General features: G+C 34.4%; 3 protein-coding genes across 6 annotated transcripts; all 3 read right to left on the bottom strand.

Annotated features, from left to right (window-relative positions):
* Positions 1 to 50: 50 nt before the first annotated feature.
* LOC120340736 (uncharacterized) lies at positions 51 to 3,150 on the bottom strand. The gene is made up of 2 exons (XM_039409085.2): positions 2,322 to 3,150; positions 51 to 1,802 (listed from the first exon to the last, which is right to left on the bottom strand). The coding sequence occupies exons 1-2, from the start codon at positions 3,123 to 3,125 to the stop codon at positions 819 to 821; spliced, it is 1,788 nt and encodes a 595-aa protein (XP_039265019.2). The 5' UTR covers positions 3,126 to 3,150; the 3' UTR covers positions 51 to 818.
* Positions 3,151 to 3,194: 44 nt separating this feature from the next.
* LOC120340738 (L-aminoadipate-semialdehyde dehydrogenase-phosphopantetheinyl transferase-like) lies at positions 3,195 to 5,670 on the bottom strand. The gene has a single exon (XM_078119848.1). It carries the CDS (start codon positions 4,944 to 4,946, stop codon positions 4,071 to 4,073), a length of 876 nt encoding a protein of 291 aa, XP_077975974.1. The 5' UTR covers positions 4,947 to 5,670; the 3' UTR covers positions 3,195 to 4,070.
* A 3,206-nt stretch (positions 5,671 to 8,876) lies between these two features.
* Positions 8,877 to 24,183, bottom strand: LOC120341495 (uncharacterized). 4 transcript variants are annotated; one of them, XM_039410015.2, is made up of 20 exons: positions 23,861 to 24,183; positions 22,451 to 22,621; positions 21,872 to 22,048; positions 21,053 to 21,112; positions 20,126 to 20,266; positions 19,187 to 19,231; positions 17,563 to 17,661; positions 17,092 to 17,131; positions 16,920 to 17,021; positions 16,208 to 16,291; positions 15,702 to 15,787; positions 14,764 to 14,908; positions 14,212 to 14,418; positions 13,217 to 13,437; positions 12,562 to 12,712; positions 11,225 to 11,884; positions 10,720 to 10,851; positions 10,238 to 10,327; positions 9,762 to 9,866; positions 8,877 to 9,369 (listed from the first exon to the last, which is right to left on the bottom strand). In XM_039410015.2, exons 1-20 carry the CDS (start codon positions 24,125 to 24,127, stop codon positions 9,356 to 9,358), a joined length of 2,997 nt encoding a protein of 998 aa, XP_039265949.2. In that variant the 5' UTR covers positions 24,128 to 24,183; the 3' UTR covers positions 8,877 to 9,355. The 4 variants fall into 4 exon arrangements, with proteins under 4 accessions (XP_039265949.2, XP_077976346.1, XP_039265947.2 ...); XM_078120220.1 differs by having other exon boundaries at positions 11,225 to 11,881; XM_039410013.2 differs by lacking the exon at positions 10,720 to 10,851.
* Positions 24,184 to 25,759: the final 1,576 nt, after the last annotated feature.

Here is a 25,759-nt window from a genome sequence, read left to right as displayed (position 1 = left end):
AAGTATTTTAAAAAGGAGACAATTTCTCTGAAAGAATCAGTCTTACAAACTAAAACAGTAGATTTTTATTATTTCTCTAAGATAAAACCAGTGCATGGCTATAAAAAAGTTCACAAAATTTGTTTTAAAATACTACAAACATCTAGCAATTGAGCATGAATTGTACAGCTTTGATTATCTATAATTGAATTTATATTATACTCTCAAGAAATACATATCAATAAAAATATTGTAATATAAAAAGGAACAAAAAATTTAGTGGATGCGTGTTCAAACACCTAATTCCTGTAAACCGAATATGCACTAATATCCATTTAACCAATTAGGAGAATTGACAACTAATTCAATGGTTTCGAATAATGGTTGGTGTAGCACAGGGTTCCCCAAATTATGCGTGGGGGTCCGTCATGACGGCACAGGGGGCAACAATATGAAAAGAGTCTGATCAATCAAAAACATTGTCCTTCCTCGTTGATTAGTCACAGAAATTAATGGGAGTCCGTCAGAACTAAGATTCACATATCAGAGTTCGAGGCTCCAAAAGTTTGGGAAACCCTGGTCTAGCACATACTATAAACGACATTTACCAAATTTAAAAACAAAGAGTTATTTCATTGTCGTTGGTGATAAATTAAAAAGTATTATCAGATAACAGGGTGTTCTGTTTACTCAAAACTAATCTTTCCATTCGATTTATTTTAAATTTGACATTCAAACATCAGCTTTCAAATTTTGATGGTCAACTGTTATGCAACAGATTACCAATAAATAGTCAGTCGCTCAGCTCTATAACTACAAAACAATATACCATCAGAAATTCAATATGTTTTTGGTTTAGTCACATCAGCTACCATTCCATCAATGGCGGCTTTCTTTTGTTCAAGTCTTTGAATCTGTTCTTGGATTTTAGCACAGGATTTATGTTGCTGGAGTAGACGTTGTTGAAAATCTTTGACTGATTTCAACAATGCTTCGTCGTTTCTCATCGACTCCAAACTTTTTCCGAGTAAAGACTCGGACTTTGATTTTATAGATTCCGATGTGCTTGGTTGATCTTGTGGTACTTTGTCAGGTTGAGAAACTAGGGGTTGTGCGGTAACACTTCTTATTGGATCCAGCACCTCTTTCTCTGCTGGCTTTCGAGGTGATGCCTGTGGCATCACACCAATGCCTTGATTTCTTAAATCTGTCACTGGTGCCACATATTTAATATTCAGGGGAACCTTAGGTATAGTATCTCTTTCAGGGACAGACTGTTGTGATTCTGTCGCGATCAACTTTTCAGTTTCGAAATGAGCTTGTGAACTTTCGTCAACAACATATTGGGATTGTGAACTTTTTTCTCTGATAGTTGACATTGATTCAAAATTATCAGGAATGCTTGTATTTCTAATCGAAGACCCTGATGATGTTTCACCATTTGTCGATTTCCTTTGTTGCCGTTGCACTTCGATTTGTTTCAACAAACGATTCAAAGCTCTACCTTGTGATGGACGCTGAGCGGTTTCATCCGGAACCGACTTCCAACTCGTCGTGTCCTGTGTAGATTCATCACTTTCTTCAAAACAACTCGGAATTTCATCTTCATTCTTTTTTAAATCCTGACTGAATAATTCAGACTCTTGAAATCTGAATCCAGGAGGTCCGAAAAGCTCTTGGCAAGCCTGTTTACCACGATTATTGTCTTCCCATTTGTATTCAATGTGGTGTTGTCTCCTCAATGCATCTTTCATTTTCAATTGTTTTAAATCATCCATTAAATCTTTGCTTTCCCGGTCAAGTCTTGCTTGCTCCAATGCAGCCTAGAATACAAATAGAACGCTTTAGTATTGAGAAGCTTTGAAAATGATACACAGGTAGTGTAACACAAGCGAGGAATAAAGTATTCAAAAAAGCTGGCAAGGAGTATTCAGAGATAATTGATCTTTTGAAGAAAAGACAAAAAAAAATCAGGGAAATTTTACTAGTTTGTCTTGATTGATATATCACTTTGAAATTGAGAAATTTCCTTGAATCTCAGGACTGGTGTTGATTGTCTCGAGCACAAAATAAAAATCTAATTCGTCCCAAGGGGCTGAGTGTGCTAATTAGTACACTCAGCACATAATCATTACAAATACAAATTGATATCACCATTTTTCTAGAAAAGTTGATAATTGATACCATGACTCAAAAAATCCTCCCATTACTTGACTAATAATAATCAAATACTGATAATAATATAGTATAATACTACCATAAATATAAAAGACTATATCAAATGAAACCTGGGTAAATAACATAGATCCAACTATCAAAAACAAAAAACGAGGCAAACTAACCTGATGTCTGACTTTAGCTTTTTCCATGCATTCCTGCACAGCACGATCTCTTTCAGCTTGTAAAAGGTTGATCCTTTCCCCTTCTATCTCCGCCTCCTGTCTTGCGTCTGTAGCCGCTTCCGCAGCCGTCGCACGCTCGACAATTGCATTAGAAGGAAGGCCGAGAGATATGGTAGTCGTCATAGTTGACTCGTGGTCCGAGACTTGAATTGTAGCGTAGCGTCCAGGATGATGTGGGATTGAACCACTGGACCATGTATTTGAATTAGTTGTTCCTGTGTTATCTAGATAGGTATCAGCTGGATTAGGCATTGGTTGAGGAAGATTCGCTACATGTTTCGCTCGAAGTTTTTCTTTAATTAATGCAATATGGCGTCGCCGACGTTTTTCAATTGTTTCCTCTTCTTGCATTTGCTTTATTTCTCTTTGGTGTTCCAAAGCTTGTATTCCACGGTTTTCAGCAAGTTTACGATTCTCTTGTATCACTGCATCAGTAAGAGCCTGATTTGGTGAATTTTCTTTTGCACTTTCATGAGCAGAACCAACATCCTTCAGACAAGACGTGAATTTTTCTTCTGATTTTTCCAAAGCAACTTTATGATCCTGTTGCCATTTTTTATGTAAAATATTCGCAATGTTGTTCATTTCCTTCTCGTGTTTTTCTTGCATTGATCTGCGGATTCGAATCGCCGCCATTTTTTCTTGTTCTCGTACTTGTAAGATTCTTAATTGTCTTCTTCTTTGGATTTCATCCTGCATCATGCGTGATGTCTCGTTAGGACTAGGACGCAAAACTGTGTTCATTGTTTTAGTTGTCTCCACAATTGTGAGTATCAAAAATAAGTCTGCTTTAATAATACAATGATAAATAAATCTGAAATTGCACAATTATAATTACCATTATATTAAGAAGAAATGTAGAAAAGATGAAAGAGAGCCCTGGTTTCAATTGCCCATGATAAATGCAATTTGGCTATATAGTACATTGTCGTTCAGTCTATGTTGACAATGATTCTGCCTCATTTCAGTATGAAGATCAAAAAAATGTGCCGTTGTCTTTTTTTCTGATAGTTAATTAAACTATTCCTGTCTCTATAAATTTTTGATTTTCAGTTTATAAAATGTATGAATTGGCAGAAAAAACATGCCTTAATAGCAAACAATAAGATTTCAAAACAACATATATCATAAAGGAATTTAAAAAAAAAATCGATGTCTACTTAAATTAGGGGTCGGCAACCTTTTGTCGCTCGTGGGCCAAAATTAAAAGTTGCAAGTCATTGATGGGCCGCACATATTTTTAGAAAGTTAAAAACTGAACGGATGACCGATGAATCACATTTTTTTACACAGATGACTGAAGACTGACCATAAGAATATTTTTTGCGCCATTAAACCATTTGCACTTAGCACCAACTTTTCGGCGTTTTGTTGCCATTTGTCTAAATTATAATTAAATTATAGGCTCATTAAACGAGTAATTGTGACCTATATACTTGTAACGTTATAATATAATTTAGTCTACACATAAATTGTTTTGCGTAAAGAATTATAATCGACAAAACAGTTGTTTTGTTGCTATAATTCAGTGAAGCGTCGCGGGCCGGTTTATATTGGCATAAGTTGCCGATCCATGACTTAAATCATGCTTAATAAAATTAAAATTACAAATTCCGTTAAGCAGTTTTTTGAATTTGATGCATTGAAATTTCAACAAACAATGTAATTGCAATGTAAAACCATTGAATGCTATCTTCCCTTAGTTAACTTTTTATCAAAATCTAACCAGAAATCTTCTGAAATAGGCAACAAACATTGAAAACATTGTTCAAAATCATTGAAACAAACTTCAATAAAAGGCTGATGATTAGTTTGACCATCACTATATTGAGACTTTATATCAGTAGCAACAGCTACACAGTGATTAGTATCAATCATACTCTCTTCAAAAAACCAATCATTTGTCCGAATTCCATCAATGTCTAATTTTGTTTTAGTGTGAAATTGCCCTGGTTTAATTTCCGAGTTCGAATCAACTTCGAAACTTAATTTTTGCAATGAATAACCGATTCCTTTACCAACCGCCTTGACAAAACTTTCTTTTAAACACCAGTGTCGATAAAACATTTTCATTTTGGTATCGTCATCAACCTGTTGCTTGATGCAACCCCATTCTCTCTCTGTAAAGTTACGAGTCATCAAATCGAAAAATTTTGAAGTGTCACCATGTCTTTCTGTTACATTCATAACATCAACGCCAACTTGTGAAGTCATATCTGTTACAGCAACAACAAAATCACCATTGTGCGAAATATTAAATCCGATTTCTGCAAGTTTCGTATTAAAATTTTGTTCAGAATTTTTTAAATCCACAATTGGTTTTCCTTTATCAGTTCTTATTAGTTTTATCTTTTCCCATGGAATGTTCATAGATTTTGAGATCGAATATCGTAAAAGTAGTCGTCCAATTAAACCAGCCTTGCTATCTTCTTTGAAAACAAACTCATTTATTCGTTTTCTTTCTTCATCTTGAATACATTCCCCACCTCGAAGCCATTGGTATTGATTTGGCTGCCAGTGTTTCAAATTGAAATAATATCGAACCATTTGCGACGATATTTTCATGAGTACTTCATACCACCGTTGATAGAAATGACAATATTTAGTTTATAGACTAATTAAATCAAGGTGTTAAAATTTTGTAGTTTCGTACCTAACGTACTTCTAGTGGTAGCCTAACAATTTTTTCATGTGTCAATCTTAACCCCCACCTGACTACGATGTCACAATCACGTCATAGAACTTGCCAAAGTATACCTACGATCGCCGATGATAAAAAATAAAAAACTCATCAATGGCAGCGATTTTGAATGACGCAGTCAGGTGGGGGTTGGGATTAACATATGCGAAAATTGTTATTCTACGCCTACGGTACTAGACCTTCTTCAGGCAGTCAGGTATAAATTACACTAGACCCGAATATTGTTCTGTATACTGCAATTCATTCAGTCATTTGAACATTTATTTATTTATAAAAAACATACCTAATAACATAGTTATAAAATATTTAATGAGTAGTAAAATTAGTGAAGTGCTGAAATATATGGTTGAAATCAATCTTTTAAACATGGCACTGTAGGGTAACAATGCTCCTAAAACTGTAAAAACCTACCGGTACCGGTAGTTAAATCAGCAAACCGGTACCTTGTTCGGCACTTCTATATGATTTTCTAGCTAGGGTACCAGTGCAACAGTAGACACATTCTCCACAATTTATATCATACTTGACAAACTATTCCCACAGACGTAACAAAAGTAGATCTACAGAGAAAATATATCAAATCAAGTCGCCGAACTGGCAATATTACGGCACAAATCAAAATCTATTTGTTTTGAACCGCCGCGCTGGAGGTGCTCGCCTATGAATATCCGGACACTCCAACAATTCATTTTTCAAAGATTCGCCATCGGCGAAAATATGTATATACTTTCATAAAGTCTATTATAATTTTTTAAAATAAAATAAATAGCATTTGCTATTATTTGGAAACTATAATTTATTAAAATAAATTAGTTTTAAACTGAACTATATCCAGATTGAGCAAATAAAAAACTCTGTGCACTACACCAACTCTCTTGCGCAAGCTACCGGATATATTTTCCTTGTAAAACGTACTTTTTATAATACTGCTATCGTGATTCTGTTATTTAACCCTTTCCGTGCGGTGGGCACGTATACGTACCCACGACAAAACTCGCTAGATTGCGGCGGGTACGTTGATGTACTCCACTGTTTTATTTAGCAATCGGTCGCAAACTGTTGGTCTAGTTTTCCCGGGTTTTAGTTTATTGATAAGAAATCTTCTTCAAGATTAACATAAGCGACGGTAAATCTCGCTTTCGTTTACCATGGGAATTTTATTTGCGGCGGAACGAGGGAGTGTTTTTGAAATTTATGCAAATTTCGATGTTTTTTGGGCGGTAATAGAAGACATATTATCCCTTCCATCTACCAAAGTATTTTGAATTAGATAACGAAATTGCTACAGCAATATTATGCTATTGTTTGCCAACCAAGAAGCGGTAACAGTAAAGGATTTAGCGAATATTTCTATTTTTTATCACGGTTTGAAGTTTCAACACCCAAGGAAAAAAAATGCCTTTTTTCTATCCGGTTTGTGACTCAGACCACCCCTTTCAAAAAAAAATTTTTTTTTAATCGCCAATTGCAAGCTCTTTAAATAAGCTTTCCAACGAGCCGTCAGTGGGCAGCAGAGGATCATTACTTTTTCGTTAGTCGATCGATTAGTTGTGGGGGTACAAATGCATAAAGTCGGCGTAGCAAATACGATTATTTAATAAAAAATAAAAATCGCATGGAAAGGGTTAACAATAAATTTAACTTAATATGTATTTGTAAATTTGGTCAGTGTCTCGCATTTTCTCTCATTTGATTGTATGTGCAAGTATACAATACCCGGTATACAATGCGGTACGTTTCTCGTAGGCAGAAAAAAGTATTAAAGTGAACATTTCTACATTTGCTGAAAGGTGGACATCATGGTTTTACATTCAATTAGAAACGAAAAGATTTTAACAGTATTATTTCGTTAAAACCGTACAAAACCACCACTGGGAAAAATCGAATACCAGTATGCAATTTTGTAAAATAAATTACCTTCTGTTTTCGATGACATTATCAAGGCAACGGCATCGATAATCGCATATTTCTTTATATCACTTTGCCAAAATCGCTGAATCCGAATTTTTGACGGAAATACCCCTTTTTCGACTTGAAGTATTCAAAAGTGTTTTCCTTTCTGTCGATTTAAACACTTGTTTGTTATTTACTCATTGTGACAATAACAGAGAAAGTGATATTTTTTCTGCTACCACATAGGTTGAGTTTGACTCCCATAGTACCACAATGCGAAAGGAACTCATCAACGGCAATCTGCGACCTCCGCATAAAAAGAGCAATGGCTGCGATAAGATGTTATTCGTTACAATGTATATGTGTTTTAGGTATCTTCTTCAATTTTGGCTATTGCATTCATCAAGCTTGATAAGTCCTTTTCTCATTTTAAAAACACATATTCAATAGAAAAACCTGAACAGAGTTCTTGTGAAACAAATGAATTGAAAAGAAGCATCCCTGTTATTTCGTGATAGATTTATTTATCATTCTCATAAATAAATATAGTAAATTTTACGCACCGTGGAAAATTGAACAGTACTAAGGCATGGACCTTTCCCCAAGCATCGACTTCCTTGTTTACTTCGTGACATTGGCCAATCAGCAAGATGCAAAAAGTGACGTAACAATGCTCCCTTTTCGCATCCGCTCAGACACTTTTCTCACTCAGACAGATTTTCAAACGTGGTCGTAAACATTACCTCGATTTTGCATTTTTGAACTCTATTTGTTAGTTTTCAGTTGTGTTTCGGAAACTTAAATCTAAATCAGATAACTCAATGATCACTCTGTCTTCCTAGAAGTTTTAATTTAATTGCAGTAATAAAAATTAGTGTAGAAATAGCTGTGATAGACTAGGCTAAAATTCTTTACCGGTACTTTTAAAAAATAGATTGTTGTATGCGATGAATCATAATGATGATTTGAAACACACGCCCCATTTAACAGGCGCCAACTTGCCAAAGCACTCTTAAAATAGCCCCAAATATTTTGCAATGGTAAAGTATAGGAAGAATTTTTCGGGGGTCAAAGTTCAGGGAAAGGTCCATACTATAAAAATTATATTACAAAAATTACATTTATTATTTGCTTATTATTTTCACTGCATCATTATAAAAAAAAAATAGGTCTGCCTTTATACTACATATTTTTGCTTCTTGTATTGGCAAGTCCTTGCTCCCTAAGCAAACTACTGATTAACTATTCCTACAACCGACATGGACTGGTAACTAGACAATGTCATCTGGTTTGCCATGTAATTAAGTCGCATTATGAACTCACCGTTTCTCGGGATAAAAATGCCCTATTATCCGCTTTTTTACTATACCTACTATGAATATCATATCTATGATTATTAGTCTCAAATCAGAGATGAAGAAAGCTTAATAAAATTTGGCAGTGTTGGTAGATGGAAAGCATTCTCAACATTGGGCACGACTGCTGTACCCAACTAAGAGGAGGACATATGCAATCTTGCTAATTACTAAATCTACTATGGCTGTTCAATAAATGTTTAACAATATATAGTGACTATTTTGTATCACCTTTGCTCACATTTTTTTATAATTTTGACAAAGAGATTAAAAGCTTGCTTTGACCAAACCATGAATAATATTCATAAACTATGTGCCAACCTCCCCCGAGGAGGAAAAAAGATGTCACAAGAAAAGATTGGTTCAATCACCAATCTCGTATTTCATGAATGTAAAGTGCCCAGGTTGCTATAAGATTACGACGGTATTCAGTCACGCTTAAACAGTGGTGCTGTGCGTCGAATGCTCAACTGTTTTATGCCAACCAACTGGTGGAAGGGCGAGGCTTACAGAAGGTTGCTCCTTCCGAAGGAAACAACACTAGAGTTTTCGTCAAAAATCAGTAGTTTATTTTCTCATACGAAAAAGCACACTTGATGTACAAATTGCAATAAATAAACGAAAAGCATTTCAGGGTGAGGGGAGCCGCGAGAAACCAAATTTGGTTATTGAGCAGAGGCACCCATAATGGAGTAGGGTGAAACGTATATTTGAACTGATTTTGTGAGGCGAGTTCAATTTGGCCTATTCGCATTCAAAAGGAAATAATAATCACACAGTTTTAAAGACACCTTTTTGATTTGAGCTTCATAAAAATAGCACAAAATCCCACTGCATAAAAAGATAACACTAAAATAAGGATAATTGTAGTAAATACATAAAAGATATGGCTATCAACATATTCAAGTATAACAATGTTTGAAACAAAAGTTGGCTTTTTTGAAGGAAGTTGGCAATGGCGTAAAATTGTAACTATTGATCATGTTGCATAGAAAGTTGTAGGATGATCTCAGTGAAAATGTGTGTTAATTTTTCTTCCCTGTGAAACATTTAAAAGATATTTTCAGTAAAGAATGAAATCAAATTACTTTTTATAAAAAGAGGAAATTGATGACTTTTTAGAACCACACACGCTGTTAATCCATAATTAGAAGTCGCTATTCGATTAAAAAGCAATACTGTTAATAGTGCTAAAACTTCGAGTCTGTATTTTTACTTTTGATTGTCATACCTGGTTTAAGATAAAATTGAAACTCAGATCTATTAAAATTATTCAAAAATAACCCTAGAAGGAAGATTACTAAGCAAACCAAAGATTTCCAATGCTATACAGTTTCAGTAGTTCTTGGCACTAGTGGTTTCCCACTCCAAACAAGGTAGCCATCGAACCATTAGCTACTGTTTTTTTGTAACTGTATTAGACAGACTTACTTTTCAAAGATGACTGATACATGGCAGCACGTTCTTTCACAGACAATTGTTTTTTCGCTATTACCTCTGCAACTTCTGCTGAATGACCAGCATCAGCGTTTGATTCTACAAAATTCAATCAAATTGGAGAGCTTTAAATACCAAGAGGCAGTATGAACTGAATAGCATGTACTTCTCGCCTTATGAAACATGAAAACCAGTTGTCAAGCACCAAACCCCGAAACCACTTTCAAAATAAGCGTAAACGCCTTATGAAACATGAAAACCAGTTGTCAAGCACCAAACCCCGAAACCACTTTCAAAATAAGCGTAAAAAATTCAGCACAAATTTCATTACATAATAACCAGTGACGTTATTTAGGCTTTATGTAGGTCCAAACAATTGGCACTATGAGCTACATGAGGAGTTTCATAAGTATCACCACTTTTCATAAATAATTTGAATATATTAATATAAAAATACAAACAAATAATACCATATGAAGAAGATTCAAATATAGAAGTGCTGTCCTTAACAGATTTCTGTCTTGTTGATATCAATTTGGAAGCTTCTTCGCTGTGAACGACTGTAAATTGTAGAAATTTAGTACATCAATTTTATAAATTTTGAAACAAAAAATCGGTGAAACAAAAGCTGATTAAAAGGGACAGTCCGCCCAACAAATGGTTTAAAACTCTATCATTGTTTCGTATTTCTGCTCTATATTGCATGGTTGAAATATGAGTGAATAACTCAAGGATGAAACAGGAATTCTTATACATATTTACATGCTTTCTTGGGCTGTCATATGTGCAGTAGGTTTGCTGCAAAGCAACTAAACCAGTTGTGCACTGCCGATATAGTTTATACAATAGTGTTGCAATGTATTAACATGACCATTCAGATTTACGAGGTTTCCAACTACGATAATAATGATGAGTATTGAAAAGAAAAAGGCTAAACTTTCTGCCGCATTACTTTCTTTTGGCAAATATTGAGGTTCAGTTCTTGAAATTCTTGTTGAAAAATTTCTTTTGAGGGGTTCAGGTAATGTTGAAGGTGTCTGCTTCATAGATTCAGTTTTTTTGACTGTACCTGGATGTCTCCGACCTTAAGAAATCAATAGGATTTATTCTTAGCATGAAGAAACGGCTGGCAGGTTGATTCTGATCAATTGTGTTATCCCCATACCAAGGAGTATCTTTACAAGAAAGATCTCAGATAGAAGCATCCTATGTATCAGTAGCATGTTGTCTAAGTCTTAGGTTTTGATAGATGTAATTACCTCATAAAAAAGACTTGAAATGTTTTTGATGAATGTTGCAACACTACCACTACAATTTTGAATTGGGCACAATCATCACATCCAATGAGAATTACTGTGTTCCTCACAATCAGTGGTTCACATGACTGCTGGACATCAATGAATTTTTTCACCCCCCAAAAGCATATATTCTATCTGTAATCACACTTTACAACTGACCATTTTTATTTTCTTGCTCCAATATCGAGGCAACTTTTCCACTTCCATCATGTATGGTATCATTTTGAATATTGGATGACTTTCTTGGTAGCGTTGCAGCTTTTCTCTGCACTTGAGAAGCTTCCGTTACTTGAAAACAATTTTCTTTGAGTTTGTTAGTTTTTGGTGTTGCCACATTCTCAATAGGTTGTGAAGCATTCCTAGGAAGCGTTGTTTTTTCATATTTATGCGAAGCAGTTCTGTTCAAAACACTATCGAGATTTTTATTTTGTTTTTCTGGAATCATTTTTGTATCGTTAATGATTTCGCCATCTTCACCCAAAAATGGAATTATGTTGTAATTTGCATCTATGTTGGTAACTTTAGACAGTGTTTTATTTCTTTTTATACTTGCTGATTTCACTACAATTTTGCTCATTACAAGTGCTACAGTTTCATCTGATTCTTCTTCTTTCCTAATATTAGTATTTATTTTTTCATGCCCAAGTACTGTTTTTGCATTGTCACCGTTCAAGGGTAGTTTTGTAGGGAGCAATGGGGTAAGTTCAAGATAACTTCGATCATCAGAAAGATTTTCTTGCACATTCATTCGTTGAATTCTTTGATGGGAATTAATGAAAGTCCCATTATCTTTCGATGTTATATTTTCGTCAACTTCTTCTGCAACACAAAAGTAAAATATCAGTAACAGACTTTCTGTTGTCCATAATAAATTATAAAGGTGGAACAGGCAACAGGCAACAACTACTAGGTACAAAATGGAAATGAAAAATAAATAGCGCACAATTTTTTGCTATTGTCAGTCAGAGTCTTAACTTTTGGCAACAAAAGAGATCTCCACCCTCCTTTATACAATACTGCCCATATATCTCCTATTCAGAAAATTTGGTGAAATATCTTTAAATTGATGATGTGGTTAATTATTCCCCACAAAAAATTTTGTATGATGTGCAACCCGCGAAACGAGTTTTTAATTGAGTTTGATCTGGTATGTGCGAGTGATTCCAATCCCCTTGCAACTGCGTCGCAAAGTCTATGAGTCCAACTTATTATCTATGCCCATGACGCCTTGTGCGGAGCGAACAACACATGTCATAAGATCAATAACAAAAATTCTTGTGCCTGCAACTACTAGAAAGCCGATGTAGAAAAAAGATGCGGCTCGTAGTTTCACCCAGTTATTTGCCCTCTTGTAATAAAGTTGCACGCCCCTGAATTGGTTTATTGAGTGAGCTGCTGGTTATCCATTAATTTATGATATAAAAATAAAAATACCGTTCAAATGGTTACAACAACAAGTAAATACCAACAAACTTTCGTCATAAAATTGAACTCACCACCAGATTTATTGTCTTGAAAATACGAAGCACCATCATTGCTATCTGTTGTAGTCAATAAGTTGGTGTTTTCAGTTGGTCTATATCTGGAATTTGTTTTTGCATGAGTTGATTGTAGCTCAGGAGGACAGCTTTGCCTCTGTTCAGTGATCTGCAAACAATTGTAAATGTATTCAAGACTTGCCATAGGATAGGATTTACCTATTTATCTTGTGGGAGCGGAAAGCTGTAAGACAGCGAGTTATTTGTTTCAGATGCATGAACTTGATGATAGAGGAAGCCGTAACCGACCAGCAGTTAGGTGAACCACCCTACTGCGGCGAAGATTCAAGCAATCCTCTTGCACATAATTATCCCCACATGATGTAAACCAACACACAATAATCGATAATCAAATATTGAAAATCGAAACATAAAGGTTTACATATTCAAGGTCGAATATAAAGTACACATTTGTGACACTAGCGTTATTTGATAATGGTGGACATGCCCTCAGAAGATAACCAATTATATAGTTATTGAATTTTCCACTCCTAATACCTCTACTGACAATTAACTTCATTCTGAAAATAAAATTGATTTATGGACATAAATGACTCAAAATAATAATTTTCTCTTTAGCAGAGTTTAAAAGGTACCATTTGTGTTGAATTACCTTTTGCTCGATCTCGTTATTTTGACTGGTTGAATTATTTTGTTTTGTTCTGCCTTGAACCTCTTCCTCATTTGGAAATTTTTTTTGAAAGATTGTTGAGGGGCAGGTGGCTTCATGTTCGAGAGATTTGTCTTTTATAGGTTCTTGTATGACAATTTCCTGGTGTTTATAACCATCTTGAACATCATTGTCTTCCAGTATTGTTTTAGTTGAAATTTTATCTGCAAAAATTTTAAGAAAGAATTTCAGATGTTTATCCTTAAGGGCAGGAAAGCTGATATGATAGTTTAATCATATGGCAAACCACAGCCTCTCATACTATTGCCAGTCCCTGTCAGATATGGGAATAGTTCATTGTTTCATATTTTTTTTGTTGGATGGTGAAGGAAGTCGTAAATGACCAGTGCTAACGTCAATTTCATCACATATAACTATCTACCACAGTATTCCAATGAACCCCCACAAGGGATCAGAGGTGAACTAGCAAGCATATTCTGAACGTTCAGCACTGCTAACCAGCCATCACAGATTAGTTACAAATTCCCTATTATGTATCTAAAATTGAGTAGGTGGTATTATTTTATAATTTATTTTACCAACACAAATAAAATGAAAAACAATGAATGCTTGAGCAAATATAATATCTTTCTGTTGAGCTTTCCAACATTACATAGTTTACTGAACATCCAGCAGTAAGTAAATCCTGGAATTTGACCTGTTCATATTTACATAGGTAATATTTATATATTTCACTAGCTATGTCAAAGTCAGATAGTCAGAATATGACTTATGGAAAGGTAAACATCCATTTAATTCATTCCACTAATAATTTCACAAATAGGTTTGGATCATTTTAAAACTGATGGAAGATGACTAGATCCAAAAATAAAACAGTTCGAATGTACATACCGTACTCACAGTAACTATTCAAGTTACTAGACTAACCACATTTGAACCACACTTGGCATTCGAAAAATACTAAATTGGAAAATTACCATCCATTGAGGATTCTTTGCCCTGAGAATGTTTATAAGCATGTATTCCTGTATTGTCATGCTTTATATAAATTGCTGTTGGCTGTAAATCGGCATCATTGCTTTGTTCTGTGCAAGCCAAATTCCCTTCATCAAAAGATAAATTACTTTTATGCGGAGATGAAGGAACATTTTTCTTTTGTTGTGTGTTGACTGGTGTTTCATTGCCTGTTATCAGAAAGTCACTATTACCCCTTAATTGAAATACTAATTCAGCACTCAGCAACCTTTTTTCCATTCACCCATAGTCTGGTACACCCCCACCCAAAAACTAATAATTATGTACAAGAGGATTGCTACACTCCTTGGCCTAGTGAGAGAGTCAGCACAACCATTAGTCAAATCTAATAATTGGTCAGGGATTCTTATACTCGGCATAGACTGGTAACAGAACGAGAGGCTGTGGTTCACCCTATTAGTTATATTTTTAGCCGACTTATTTATAGTCAATATAAATCAAAATAGTCATTTAATTTTAATATAATCAAAAACTAAATATCCAAAAGTTATTACCATTCGCACTTTTGTCATCTTTCGACTGTGTTGAAACATGTGTCCCAGACTTAATTTTCACCGAATCTTGTTTGGTACATTTTGTTACTGTTTTAATTTTCGGCTCAGATTGAGTGGGGATATTTTGTTGTCTTTGTTCTGGTGACTGAAAAAATTATAATTCCTTGTATAAGTTGTTAATAAACATGGCAAGAGATGCATTATGACATGCTTACACCACTCATTACCCTTAACGGTTTTACAAGTTTGAATCCTGTGGGCGATTGTGTGAAGAGTGAGGGTTGTCTCGACTAGAGGATTCTTTTTTTTTTTTTGATAAAATAAATAATAAATTGAACTGTTATCAAAATTTTGCATATCTAAACTAATATAAAATCATATATATACATTAAGTTGATACAACATTAATTTCTTAAATTCTCAATGATTGCTTATTTTCCGTAGCAAACTCTGATTTTAAAAGAAATTTTGGTTGACTTTATGGTTTGTATGTATATCAGAAATTTAAACCTATTTACCCAGTTTCGAAAGATTCCAAAGCTCGTATATATATGAAGAATTAATACTTTTATTAATACAAGATCAATTGATACAAGATTTATCAGCGGCAGTAACAGACCAATTCAGAGCTGTATTTGAAACTTGGTATAAGCTTGATAGCATCAATCAATCATTGCATATTTTAATGTTGGATAAAATATCGCTACACCTGTAGTGTGTGTACCAGGTTAGGGTTAGGCCATAATTCTATTCAGATTTTCTTTATATTATTTCCATTACAAGTTCGCGACTGCCTAGTTAGCCAAGTGAACATACCCCCTGCCCATAAGTTTCAGTCCATTCACACAACTTGATGTAAAATAGTCGAACAAAATTACCTCCATATTGGTACACACACTTCTGGAGCGCCAAAATATCTATAAAGACAATACTATTACCTCATTCAAACCAGGTAGTTCTGGTAGTAACCTCTCATCCTGTTCGGAATATTCAATCTGTGGATACTCAGTGTTTCTAATTTGTCCTTGAGCAAAAATATATTGTATCGTACACTACATAACAATAAAATTTTGAACATGTCCAAATATGAAAAATTGGATTCAATAGAATATCTCGTGGCATGGCATTAGGCATCACAAACTGAGCCAAGACACAATTTACCATATACTACCGTACTCCATATAAAATATGATTTACATATTTATCCAGGGGATGGAAAAGTCAATAGGATGTGTGGTGTGCCACACCGCCAAGAGGGTATACAATTATTATAACATGTTGTATTACAGATAGGTAAGGGTTTTCAAACATTACATTAATCAACTTTCTTTTTTATTTAAATTGGATATTTAATTATACACAAATATATGTGTTATTTCAATATAATTTATTCCTCTTTGAAAATTATATCCAAATATCTCAAGTGATCAAATCTTAATCTTACTTGGCATAAAGGTAGAACTTCCAGTTGCGGTCACCCGTGCATTATCATAAGCAACATTTTGTGCTTTAACATCATGGATGTCACCTGTAAAAAATCGAACATATATTATTTATGGCTTTATGGTTGTTTAGCATGTCGGCCCATTCAAGTTGACATCCTATGTTAGGGATGCTCTGGGTCTTATAGGTCTTGCCAAGGCTTTGACATTTACATTTGAGCATTTTTTATTCATCTTGAGCGAGTTTTTTACTCTTGTAACTTGTTATCAGCAAATATTTAAAAAAAACATAATCAGAAATTTGGGTGCTCCAGAAGTATGTGTACCAACATGGTGGTAACTATTTTTTTCGCCTAATTCACATCAAGTTTTGTAAATGGACGGGAGTTTATGGGCAGGGGGTATATTCACTTGGCCAACACAGACAGTAATAAGGAATATTGGAATAAAATTATGTCATAACCCTAACCTAGTACACATACTACGGGAGTACTAAAATTTGGTATTTCTGGTAATGTTGGTAAATGTCTGGGGGGAAATTTTCTTTGAACCTAAAGTTACAGTCCTAATTTTATTAATTGAAAATCAGAGTCTGTTTTTTTGATATCCTTGAGCTCAATGGGATTATTATTAAACTCCAGAGAATTGCTCGTCACAGGTCTGTTATCTAGTCCTGTAGTTATTTTCATAAAAAAATCAAAAAAATTTATTTACCTCGGGCAACATATTGTTGTATATTTACAGTAATTGACTGATTTCCGCCTCTGACATGCTTCAAACTTGGATCAATTTTCTCCAAGTCCAAATTCTCTAAGCCTGCAAGAACATTCGAAAAATAAAGAAATTCATGATTCATAATAGTTAAATAAGAGAGATATAATAGTACCTTTCAATTCTTCTTCCAAGTTTGAAGAGCCATTTACTATCTGAAAATAAAGTAAATATATAATTATTAATAACGGGAAATTTTTTTCTGAAAAATCAAGAACTAACAATGCATGATTGCCACCATGTTTATTCATATAGAGAATACATAAAACTCAGTCGGTATCAGCCAAGTGATGTAATTTGCTGAGCTTTTAAAAAAATTCAATATATTTTCACTAGTGTCTCAACCTAATCATGCCCTGACAACGTTCTTTAGTGAAAAAAAATTGGTAAATGACATCGTTTTGGTCATAGCAGCAGAGCTCTATGTATCCTCAACAGGAGAACTAGCAGAATCTTAGAATAGCTACAATTTGCAATTTTGCATTTGTTGCCTTCATTGTACAGTTTAACTTTGAAAGCTCCACAATAAAGCGTTCAACCAACTGTTTTGCTGTTTAAAAAAAGTATATAAATATTTCAAATATACCTCTGAATGTTCATTTACATAATCTAAATTTTCTTCATCTGACGATTGGTCTAAATTATCATCAGTTGAGTTCTGATGGTCATCAGAGTGTTCATCCACCTATCAAGGAAAATTCAAATATGTTGAAAAATATACTGTTTCACATTGTTTGCACATAAAGGGTTAATCATCCACTTCATAAAGCAGTGGTTCTTAAAGTATTGGTCGCGACCCAAACATGGGTCGCGGAAGGTTTAAAAATGGGTCGCGACAAGGTCGTCAATGCAAGGGCAATCTAAGAGGAGAAGGACGAATTTTCAGCTTTCCCAATGTTTCAATTTAGCTTCTAAACTCTGGTATTTAAAAATAATGAAATAAAAAATTTCATTCACGGAAAGAACTGTCTTGAGCTCATTGTTACATCACAATTCTGATATGCCAGTCACGTGTATTATTTTTATGGTATCGGTAACCATGCACGTCGCTTGTCGTTGTGTTGACCGCATGGAATGTCGTCTTAGTGGATTAAAATAACCAAAAATGGGTGTCTTTTTGGTAATGAAAATTGTAATAGACGACGCAATGAAAAAGCTCGCTTCTCGACATTAGATTATTCAATATCTAGAGAAAATGTGACTTCATCTCGAGGCACCATTTACCGCGAACGAGGCAGTGCGTGCACATGTGACGAGTAAAAAGTTGTATATTGCGAGAGATACCGAAGGCCAGCTAGGATGTCGTGTTTGCGACGGACAGCAGACGCCTTTTCTGCTACAATTCGCGACAAGGCACTTGTGCGAGCGAGGATATTTGGCACTGACGGTTATCAAAACTAAGCTCGCAATCGCTTCGATACCAGTGACAACTTGTGTATTGCGTTAAGTAAAATAGAGCTGTGTATTGAAGATATAATGAAAAAGGAAATTTCAGTTTCATCAATCTCACTGAGTCAATGGACTGTTTCTAATAAATAGTTGTCTGTATTTGAGTCAAACTGTACTAACATTAAAAACACATTTTGCGTTTTTTAGGATTGGGTCGCGAGTATTCATAAAACTCAGAAAGTTTAAGAACCACTGTCATAAAGGCTCCAGACAAGCAGCCACTCATTCTAAGAGGGCCAGTTTGATTCAAAGCAGCGGTTCCCAAGTGGGGGCCCGTGGCCCCCCAAGGGAGCCACAATGCTAGGCGCAAAAGTGATTTTACTTTTCTCTTTACATGAAAATTCCCTGTTTTTCCTAGTTTCATTGCTTGATAAGGGTATTTCTCGGGGTGTTGAGCATGAATTGCTCATGATAAAAGCTTCCGAAAGAAGACCATGAGCCGTGAAAGGTTGGGAACCACTGATTTAAAGCCCTCTATACAATATCATTACTCCTGACTGTGGCAAGAAAGACACTGTTTAAACCTTGATATTTTCAATCTGGCAACATATATGTTCAACAACCACTCAGATTAATTATAATAATACTAAGTTTAGTTGAGATTTGTCATCTGGGGCCAGTAATTTACTCATAGTAATTGTAGTAGTAAGCAGATAGGTCTGAGTAATATATCTCGGAAGTTGCAAGACAGTAGTAACAAAATTAAAGTTGTTTGACATTCATTTAATATAAAATCAATCTTATCCTGTCTTCAGATTTACCTTTAAGTCAGACATTCTGATTTGCTCTTCACTTGATTGATGTTTCTAAAGTATTTAAAATAGTTCAGATTAAAAGATAAATTCATGAATGAAAAAATATATGAAAAAAAAATATAACAACACCCCATTAAAACGGATTTCATTTATATAAGAATAGACTATTGAGTCGCAAGTCAAGTCTGAAATCAAGTCAGTCACCGAGTTAATTTTCACTAGCAGTCAGTTAATAATGGGACCGAGTCATTCAGTTTACATGACTCAAGTCACTTTAATAAATAATAAGCCGGGTCCAACTCGAACCCCACTAACACTGTTTAATAGAATTAATCAAATAAGTATTACTGTGTAGCAGTGGTTCTCAACCTGTGGTACGCATATGGCGTTTATAGCGCTACCAGTCCTTGTCTTTAGAGATCACCCTTTGCCTGCTACTGACCACTTAAAACAAAACATTACAGACATTTTTTTGCCTGTTTTGCGTTTTATGTCACAGTGCGATTTTGCATGCAATTAAAACGTTGTTACCGCATATAATTAATATGTTGAAAGTTTGCACGAAACTCTAAAAATGGATGTAATGCCACGTTATAATTACTCTTATAGCGTCTTTCTTGTGTCATTGTTCCCCACCCACAAAAAAGAGGGTTCGTCAGTGTAATGCGGCCATTATAAAAAACACATAAAATGAGTGGTACGCAGTCTGTAAAAGGTTGAGAACCACTTCTGTATAAGAATGAAGCATACAACTTTCATACTTTGAAGTTAAAAATAATATATTTTATTTTAACTACCATAATTGCTCGATCAAGCAATTAAATGTGAAACTCAGAAAAATTAAAATGGTTAGTTCAGTTATTTAGGTGACCAAGATTGTTATTTTCATATACTGCATCGAATTAAATGGAGACCTTCAATAAATAGTTTCAAGCTATCTTCTACCTTTGATTTTTTAGCCACAGAATTTTTCATCTTTTTCAATTTTTTTGTGACAGTCTTTTTTGCCTGGTATCCCATCTTGAACACGTTTCCAGACTCTAATGCCAAATACATAGAAGACAATCTGGGAGGAAGCTTTGTTATCTGAAATATTGTACAGTGATAAACTAATCAAGAAGAGAATTTTGTAAGTAACCTCTGGTCAATTGTGACTTCCTTCGGTATCAAGTCCATGAATCTGAAACAAATAACTGATTACCGTAACTATTCCTACACATGGATTGGCAATAACGGTTTCATCTTCTCCTCAAATTAATTTGCAACATCCTATCTTCCTATGTTATAATGTATCAGTAAGTTTGAAGGTATCACCAATTAAATTATATTACCGCTTGTCAGTTATGGCTTCCAAGAGCTGGATTGAGGCCTGAGGGTACTGCTGTAGTGTGTGTACCAGGTTAGGGTTAGGCCATAATTTTTTTCCGATTTTCCTTATTTTAGTTCTATTACAAATTCAGTGATTGTCTGTATTAGCCAAGTGAATAAATATACCCACTGCCCATAGGTTTCAGTCCCTTTATACAACTTGATGTAAAGTAGGCGAACAAAATTAGTTACCTACATATTGGTACACACACTTTTGGAGCGCCGAATTAAGTACCCTGTTACCAAAAATAGAATAGAGCAGTTTGCCATATGCTTAAGCCATATTGACTTTTCCCCCCCTTGGGAAATATATGATTACGAATTAAATGTTGAAATTCTAATAAGCTACTGGTATTTTAGATTTAGAGACTCTAATTTTACCTCCATCCACTGGTGATTTATGGTAATTTTAGAGTTGATATTTTAGTTCAATTGAAAATAAAACTCTACCCATGTGACTCAAAAGTATAAATCTTCTCCTATCTCAATAAAAAGTTAACTTACTGCTACATATGGATCATCAACTTCATTGTAGACGGGAAACCACTCTGTATTGAGTTCCCTCTGTAAGGCAAAGATCTTATTTTGAATTTGCAAATTATTGTTCTTCATACTACAGTTAAAAACATTAAGATTTATAATTACATTCATGGGAGGCAGTCAGATGCCAGAAAAGCGTAAACGCCATGATATAGCTAGGAAATGGGATTGGTAATGTAATATACATATACAGCCAAATATATACACACCTGACCAACTCAATTACATATATAGTCAACCAAATATGCATATGCAGCCAATGCTATAAGTAAACAGAGCCAACCCAATATATAAATGTCAATTTTCATATGCATATACAGCCAACTCAATATACAGAGTCACTTACGTATAACACAAAAAATCAATGTCATATGCATATACAGCCAACTCAATATACATATTAAGCCATTTAAGTGATGTACATACATAATTATAGGTATATACAGCCATTTAAGGGATGCACACACACAGCCAATGTGATATGCATATATAGTCATCCCAATATACAACAGCTGATGTTATATGCATATACGCGTACAGCCAACTCAATACACATTTAGAGCCATTTCAGTTATGTAAATACGAAATTATAAGCATTTAGAGCCAACTCAATATGTATATACAGCCATTTTTGGATGTCTATACATAACTGATGGCGATCTAGGGAGTTCCTTTGTCAATCACAGCTGATTGGAACAAACAAAATAAAATTAATGGGTTTCTTGTTTTTTCTCTTCTCGGTCTGAAAACAATATTGAATTGTTCAACAAGTTTATATCTGACCTGTTTGGAGGCTTCTCTCTTTAGAAGTTTTAAGTGATGCTTGAGTAGTAGGCCATGTTCACCACGACATCCAGCTAAGCTAAGATATTTTGTAATTCTTTTTTCATGCAGCATTGCATGTAAATAGGTGATGCTTGCTTCACTCAAAACAGCCCATTTCATGCTGAGTACAGACATCTAGAAAGAAAAAACTTGTGTAACATATAGAATAGGATTTACATATTTATCCAGGGGAAGAGGAAAGGTGATGAGACGCTATAATCATATGACGAACCACGGCCTCTCGTCCAGTTACCGGTCTATGTCGTGTATGGGGTTCCTTAGCCAGTTATTTGTTTTCGGAAGAATGAATATGTGCATAATATTCAACAGACCAAAAGTGAAACCATTCAAAATCACTTCAAGTTAAAATATAATTAATATTAAAATGTACCGTAATCAGTTCATATCATGCACAATTTTCAACCTTCAATATCCCCCTATATATTTTAATTAATTCTTTTGAGTATAGCAGATTACGTAAAATGATCGTAAATGATGCAAAATGTAAAAACAAATGTAAAACAGCATAAAAAATACCTCATTTGAAACACTATGTACGGCTTCTAAAATAGCTGTTGCAAACTCCATTTTGAGATCTTCAGGAAAGTCTAGAGCTGATATACTTTCTTTTTTAATCAATTTACGCAAAGTGATGATACAATCAAAGTTTATTCCATTCTCTCTGATGTCTAGCTGTATTTGATTGTCCTGAAAATATTAGTACAATTTTATGAAAAAAATTGATAAAAAACCATTGCGCTTTAATCATTCAAATTCCTGTTGATGACCTATAAAAATTGCAGCTAATGTGTCACGATGAAATTAAAAGCCGTGATTCAAAGTTTCTGCACCTTCCTGTGAGCAATGTGTCTTTTGTGTATTGAGTCAAGAATTGAGTTAAACCCTAGGTTGAGTCTCACTGGCCAGTTGATGGCAAGTCTGAGTTATTACATTTCGATGAATTGAGTGTTTGAGGAATGATGATCCAGGTCCAACTCGAGTGAATGATTTCAAGCCTCCTCTATACTGGTTAGCAAGTTTAAATACTGTAGGCAAGCAGTTCCCAATTTTTTTTTATGGCTAATGCCCTGCTTCTGGAGACTTTTAGCTATCATGGCCCACCTGTTTGTTATTCTGGTGGTATTTATAATGGTATTTTGATTATCTGAATCCCTTTATATTTAAACAATTCATACTTAAAAAGGCGAAAATATCTTGTGATGTGAAGTATATTTAACAAGCAATGAAAAAGAAAAGGGGGGTTTTCCGTCGAGGAAAAAGTGAAATCAGTTTTGTGCATAGCACTGTGGACCCTCTCAAAATATTCTGTGGCACCCTTGGTGGGCCACAGGCTCTTATTTGGGAACCGCTGCTGCTGTAGGTGATGATAACTTGCCAAAGGATTGCTGTTAGCTAGATTGGTAATTGGACAAAACACCATGGATTTCTTTGTGATAAAACTGTCTATTTGAATTTCTTTCCAATGAATAAACGAGAATATCAGTTGGAAACCGAAGACTTATCGATCGATAGTTAGGGGATCCCCCGAAACAGAAACTGCAGTTTCGATTCATCCGCTCTTGTAACTTGCGCACTGCGCATCGCACACACACACTCGGCGGGTTTCAAAATTCTCTCGCTTTACAAAAATCTAGATCACTATATCAATAATTGATTGATAACTCGCTAATTATACGACATAATTCGCCCAAAATCAATAGGCTTCTGGTCCGAGATAAGATGAATGCACATGCAAAATCTGGAGCAGATTCAATCTCGCTTTCGTGAGATATCGCGTGCATCTAACAGACACACAGACAGACATACATACAGACAGACATACATACAGACAAATACCTATCAATATACTTACCGATCTTAAGATCGATAAGTAATGAGGAAAGTGTTATACTATGTGAACTAGTAGTAATGCCAGATGTAACCCACCTTATTGACTAACTTATTGTTCTTCATTGCTCGAAGTACTTTATGTAGTTGACCAGGATCTTTAAAACATTCTCGAATACTGACATCGTTCAGTAAACACCTTTCTAAACAATATTCCAAATCTTTTATATATCTAGAATCCAAACGTTTTAGTGTAAGCATCCATATCTTGAATTTTTTTATATTTTCACATTTTCTCTTCACATCTTTTAGTTGAGAAGGATGAGCTAGAATATAACCCTCATCACTGTTGGAAACACCAGCCATATTTTCCTTGTCACAAATCTTGTAACCGACTAAGTCAAAATTAAAAACATTTTTGTAAAAACCTGTTCAAAGAGAAATGTAAAAGTCTCAATACTCAATTTCATTCGAATCAAATATTGTCAAAACAGTTTGAAATATCAAACGAATGTAAGAAACTCCTGGTGAGAAATATTCTAATATTCAATAAAAAGTGTCTGTATATACACATTTTAAACTTAATATTTTGTGCTTATTACCAGATGTGCATGTATTTCGAGTCTGATAGCACACACTGGCTAGTTAGACTTCATAATTATATTTTATACACATTTATTATTTTCAAATTCCATTCAAAGTAATTATTGATACTCCAACCAAAACATCATCATCCATGGCTTATACTTGAATGAAAACTCTCCATGTAGATTTTTTTATAAAATCATACACAAAAACAATACTATAAAATTGTAAAGAATTTGCTCCATTTTTCAATAGTATTTACTAATTCAAGCTATTTTCATTACAATAACCGTTTAATGCCATTACTTTTACTTTATTTTTAATAGTGTGGGCAGCTTAATGTTTACTATAGTGAACCTAAGTTCCTTCAAGTAAAGAGGTACTAAGGCTAGAAATTCCATTTGAATTTGCTGACTCCACTCTCAGCTCAGAAATATCACGGCGCAAGTCTACAAAAATGAATGTTTAGCAAGGTTTGTCAGTTTTGTGACCTTTTGATGATAAATGCAGTAATTTCTTAATATTGACAATTTTTGTTTACTCAGAGAATACGATATTAAGGGCTAGCTTGTAAACTTTTCTATTTTCCCGCCGAATCTTTTGGAGAGATGGGCCATGTTTGGGCTATCTATGCTACCTACTTTTTAAAATCGAATTGGGGATAATTATAGTTGTAAATGGTGCTTGATATTTGACTAATTTTTGAATAGTACACTATTTACAAATTCAAAAAACAGTTTTTATTTATGTAGCAGTGTGTGAACCGTATACAAGCAACGTACAACTATGGCACAAGCTTAATAAATCACAATTCAAATCTGATCCAGCTAAGTGTAGAACGAATCTAATTAGATATCGATACGTTGTACATTGAATTACTACATCTACACTGCAAGTATTACAAACTAGCTTTAAGTTCCTTATTACGAAGACTAATGTCTTTGGTGGTCATCCAAGCAGAAACTTCGTCGAGTAATATTATACATTGCGAGTAAGATTGCAATATCTGATCTATAGTTGCCGGCTACCTGCGAGAGAGTCGTTAACTACACATGGTTAGTGGAATACGCTCAACTGACAATGAATGTGTGTATACAATAGAATCTCGTTTAAAATGAAAGTATAAAAACGCCGTATAAAATTTTATTTACCTAGCAATGTTAACCAAGATCAAGAATATTTCATATACATATATGTTAAAGTTTTAAATTTCGTTTAGTACAGATACCGGACCACAAGCCCAGATGCGTCAGCAATACTCGATGCAATAACATATCAATGAATTAATTATACAATGGAAAATTTCGGATTCTGTTTAAACTAAATCTAAATCTTAAACTAAAAGTTTAGCTTTTTTAGCATTTTTCAGTCGGAATACCTATTAAAATCCCATATACTTACTTCATTACATTA

Source organism: Styela clava, chromosome 14 (genome assembly GCF_964204865.1).
Source record: "Styela clava chromosome 14, kaStyClav1.hap1.2, whole genome shotgun sequence".
NCBI lineage: Eukaryota > Metazoa > Chordata > Ascidiacea > Stolidobranchia > Styelidae > Styela > Styela clava.
The sequence above is the reverse complement of the archived record's forward strand: the minus strand, read 5'-3'. Positions and strand labels throughout refer to the sequence as shown.

Bases quoted from the DNA above. Each gene is read 5' to 3' on its own strand.
- LOC120340738 (XM_078119848.1), bottom strand. From the start codon at position 4,946: ATGAAAATATCGTCGCAAATGGTTCGATATTATTTCAATTTGAAACAC.
- LOC120340736 (XM_039409085.2), bottom strand. From the start codon at position 3,125: ATGAACACAGTTTTGCGTCCTAGTCCTAACGAGACATCACGCATGATG. The intron at 1,803-2,321 runs GTTAGTTTGCCT...TTTGTATTCTAG, and splicing joins AAGCTAAAGTCAGACATCAG to GCTGCATTGGAGCAAGCAAG.
- LOC120341495 (XM_039410015.2), bottom strand. From the start codon at position 24,127: ATGGCTGGTGTTTCCAACAGTGATGAGGGTTATATTCTAGCTCATCCT. The intron at 12,713-13,216 runs GTAATTCAACAC...AATTGTTTGCAG, and splicing joins ATAACGAGATCGAGCAAAAG to ATCACTGAACAGAGGCAAAG. The intron at 10,852-11,224 runs GTCAGTTGTAAA...TGATTTCTTAAG, and splicing joins GGAGCAAGAAAATAAAAATG to GTCGGAGACATCCAGGTACA.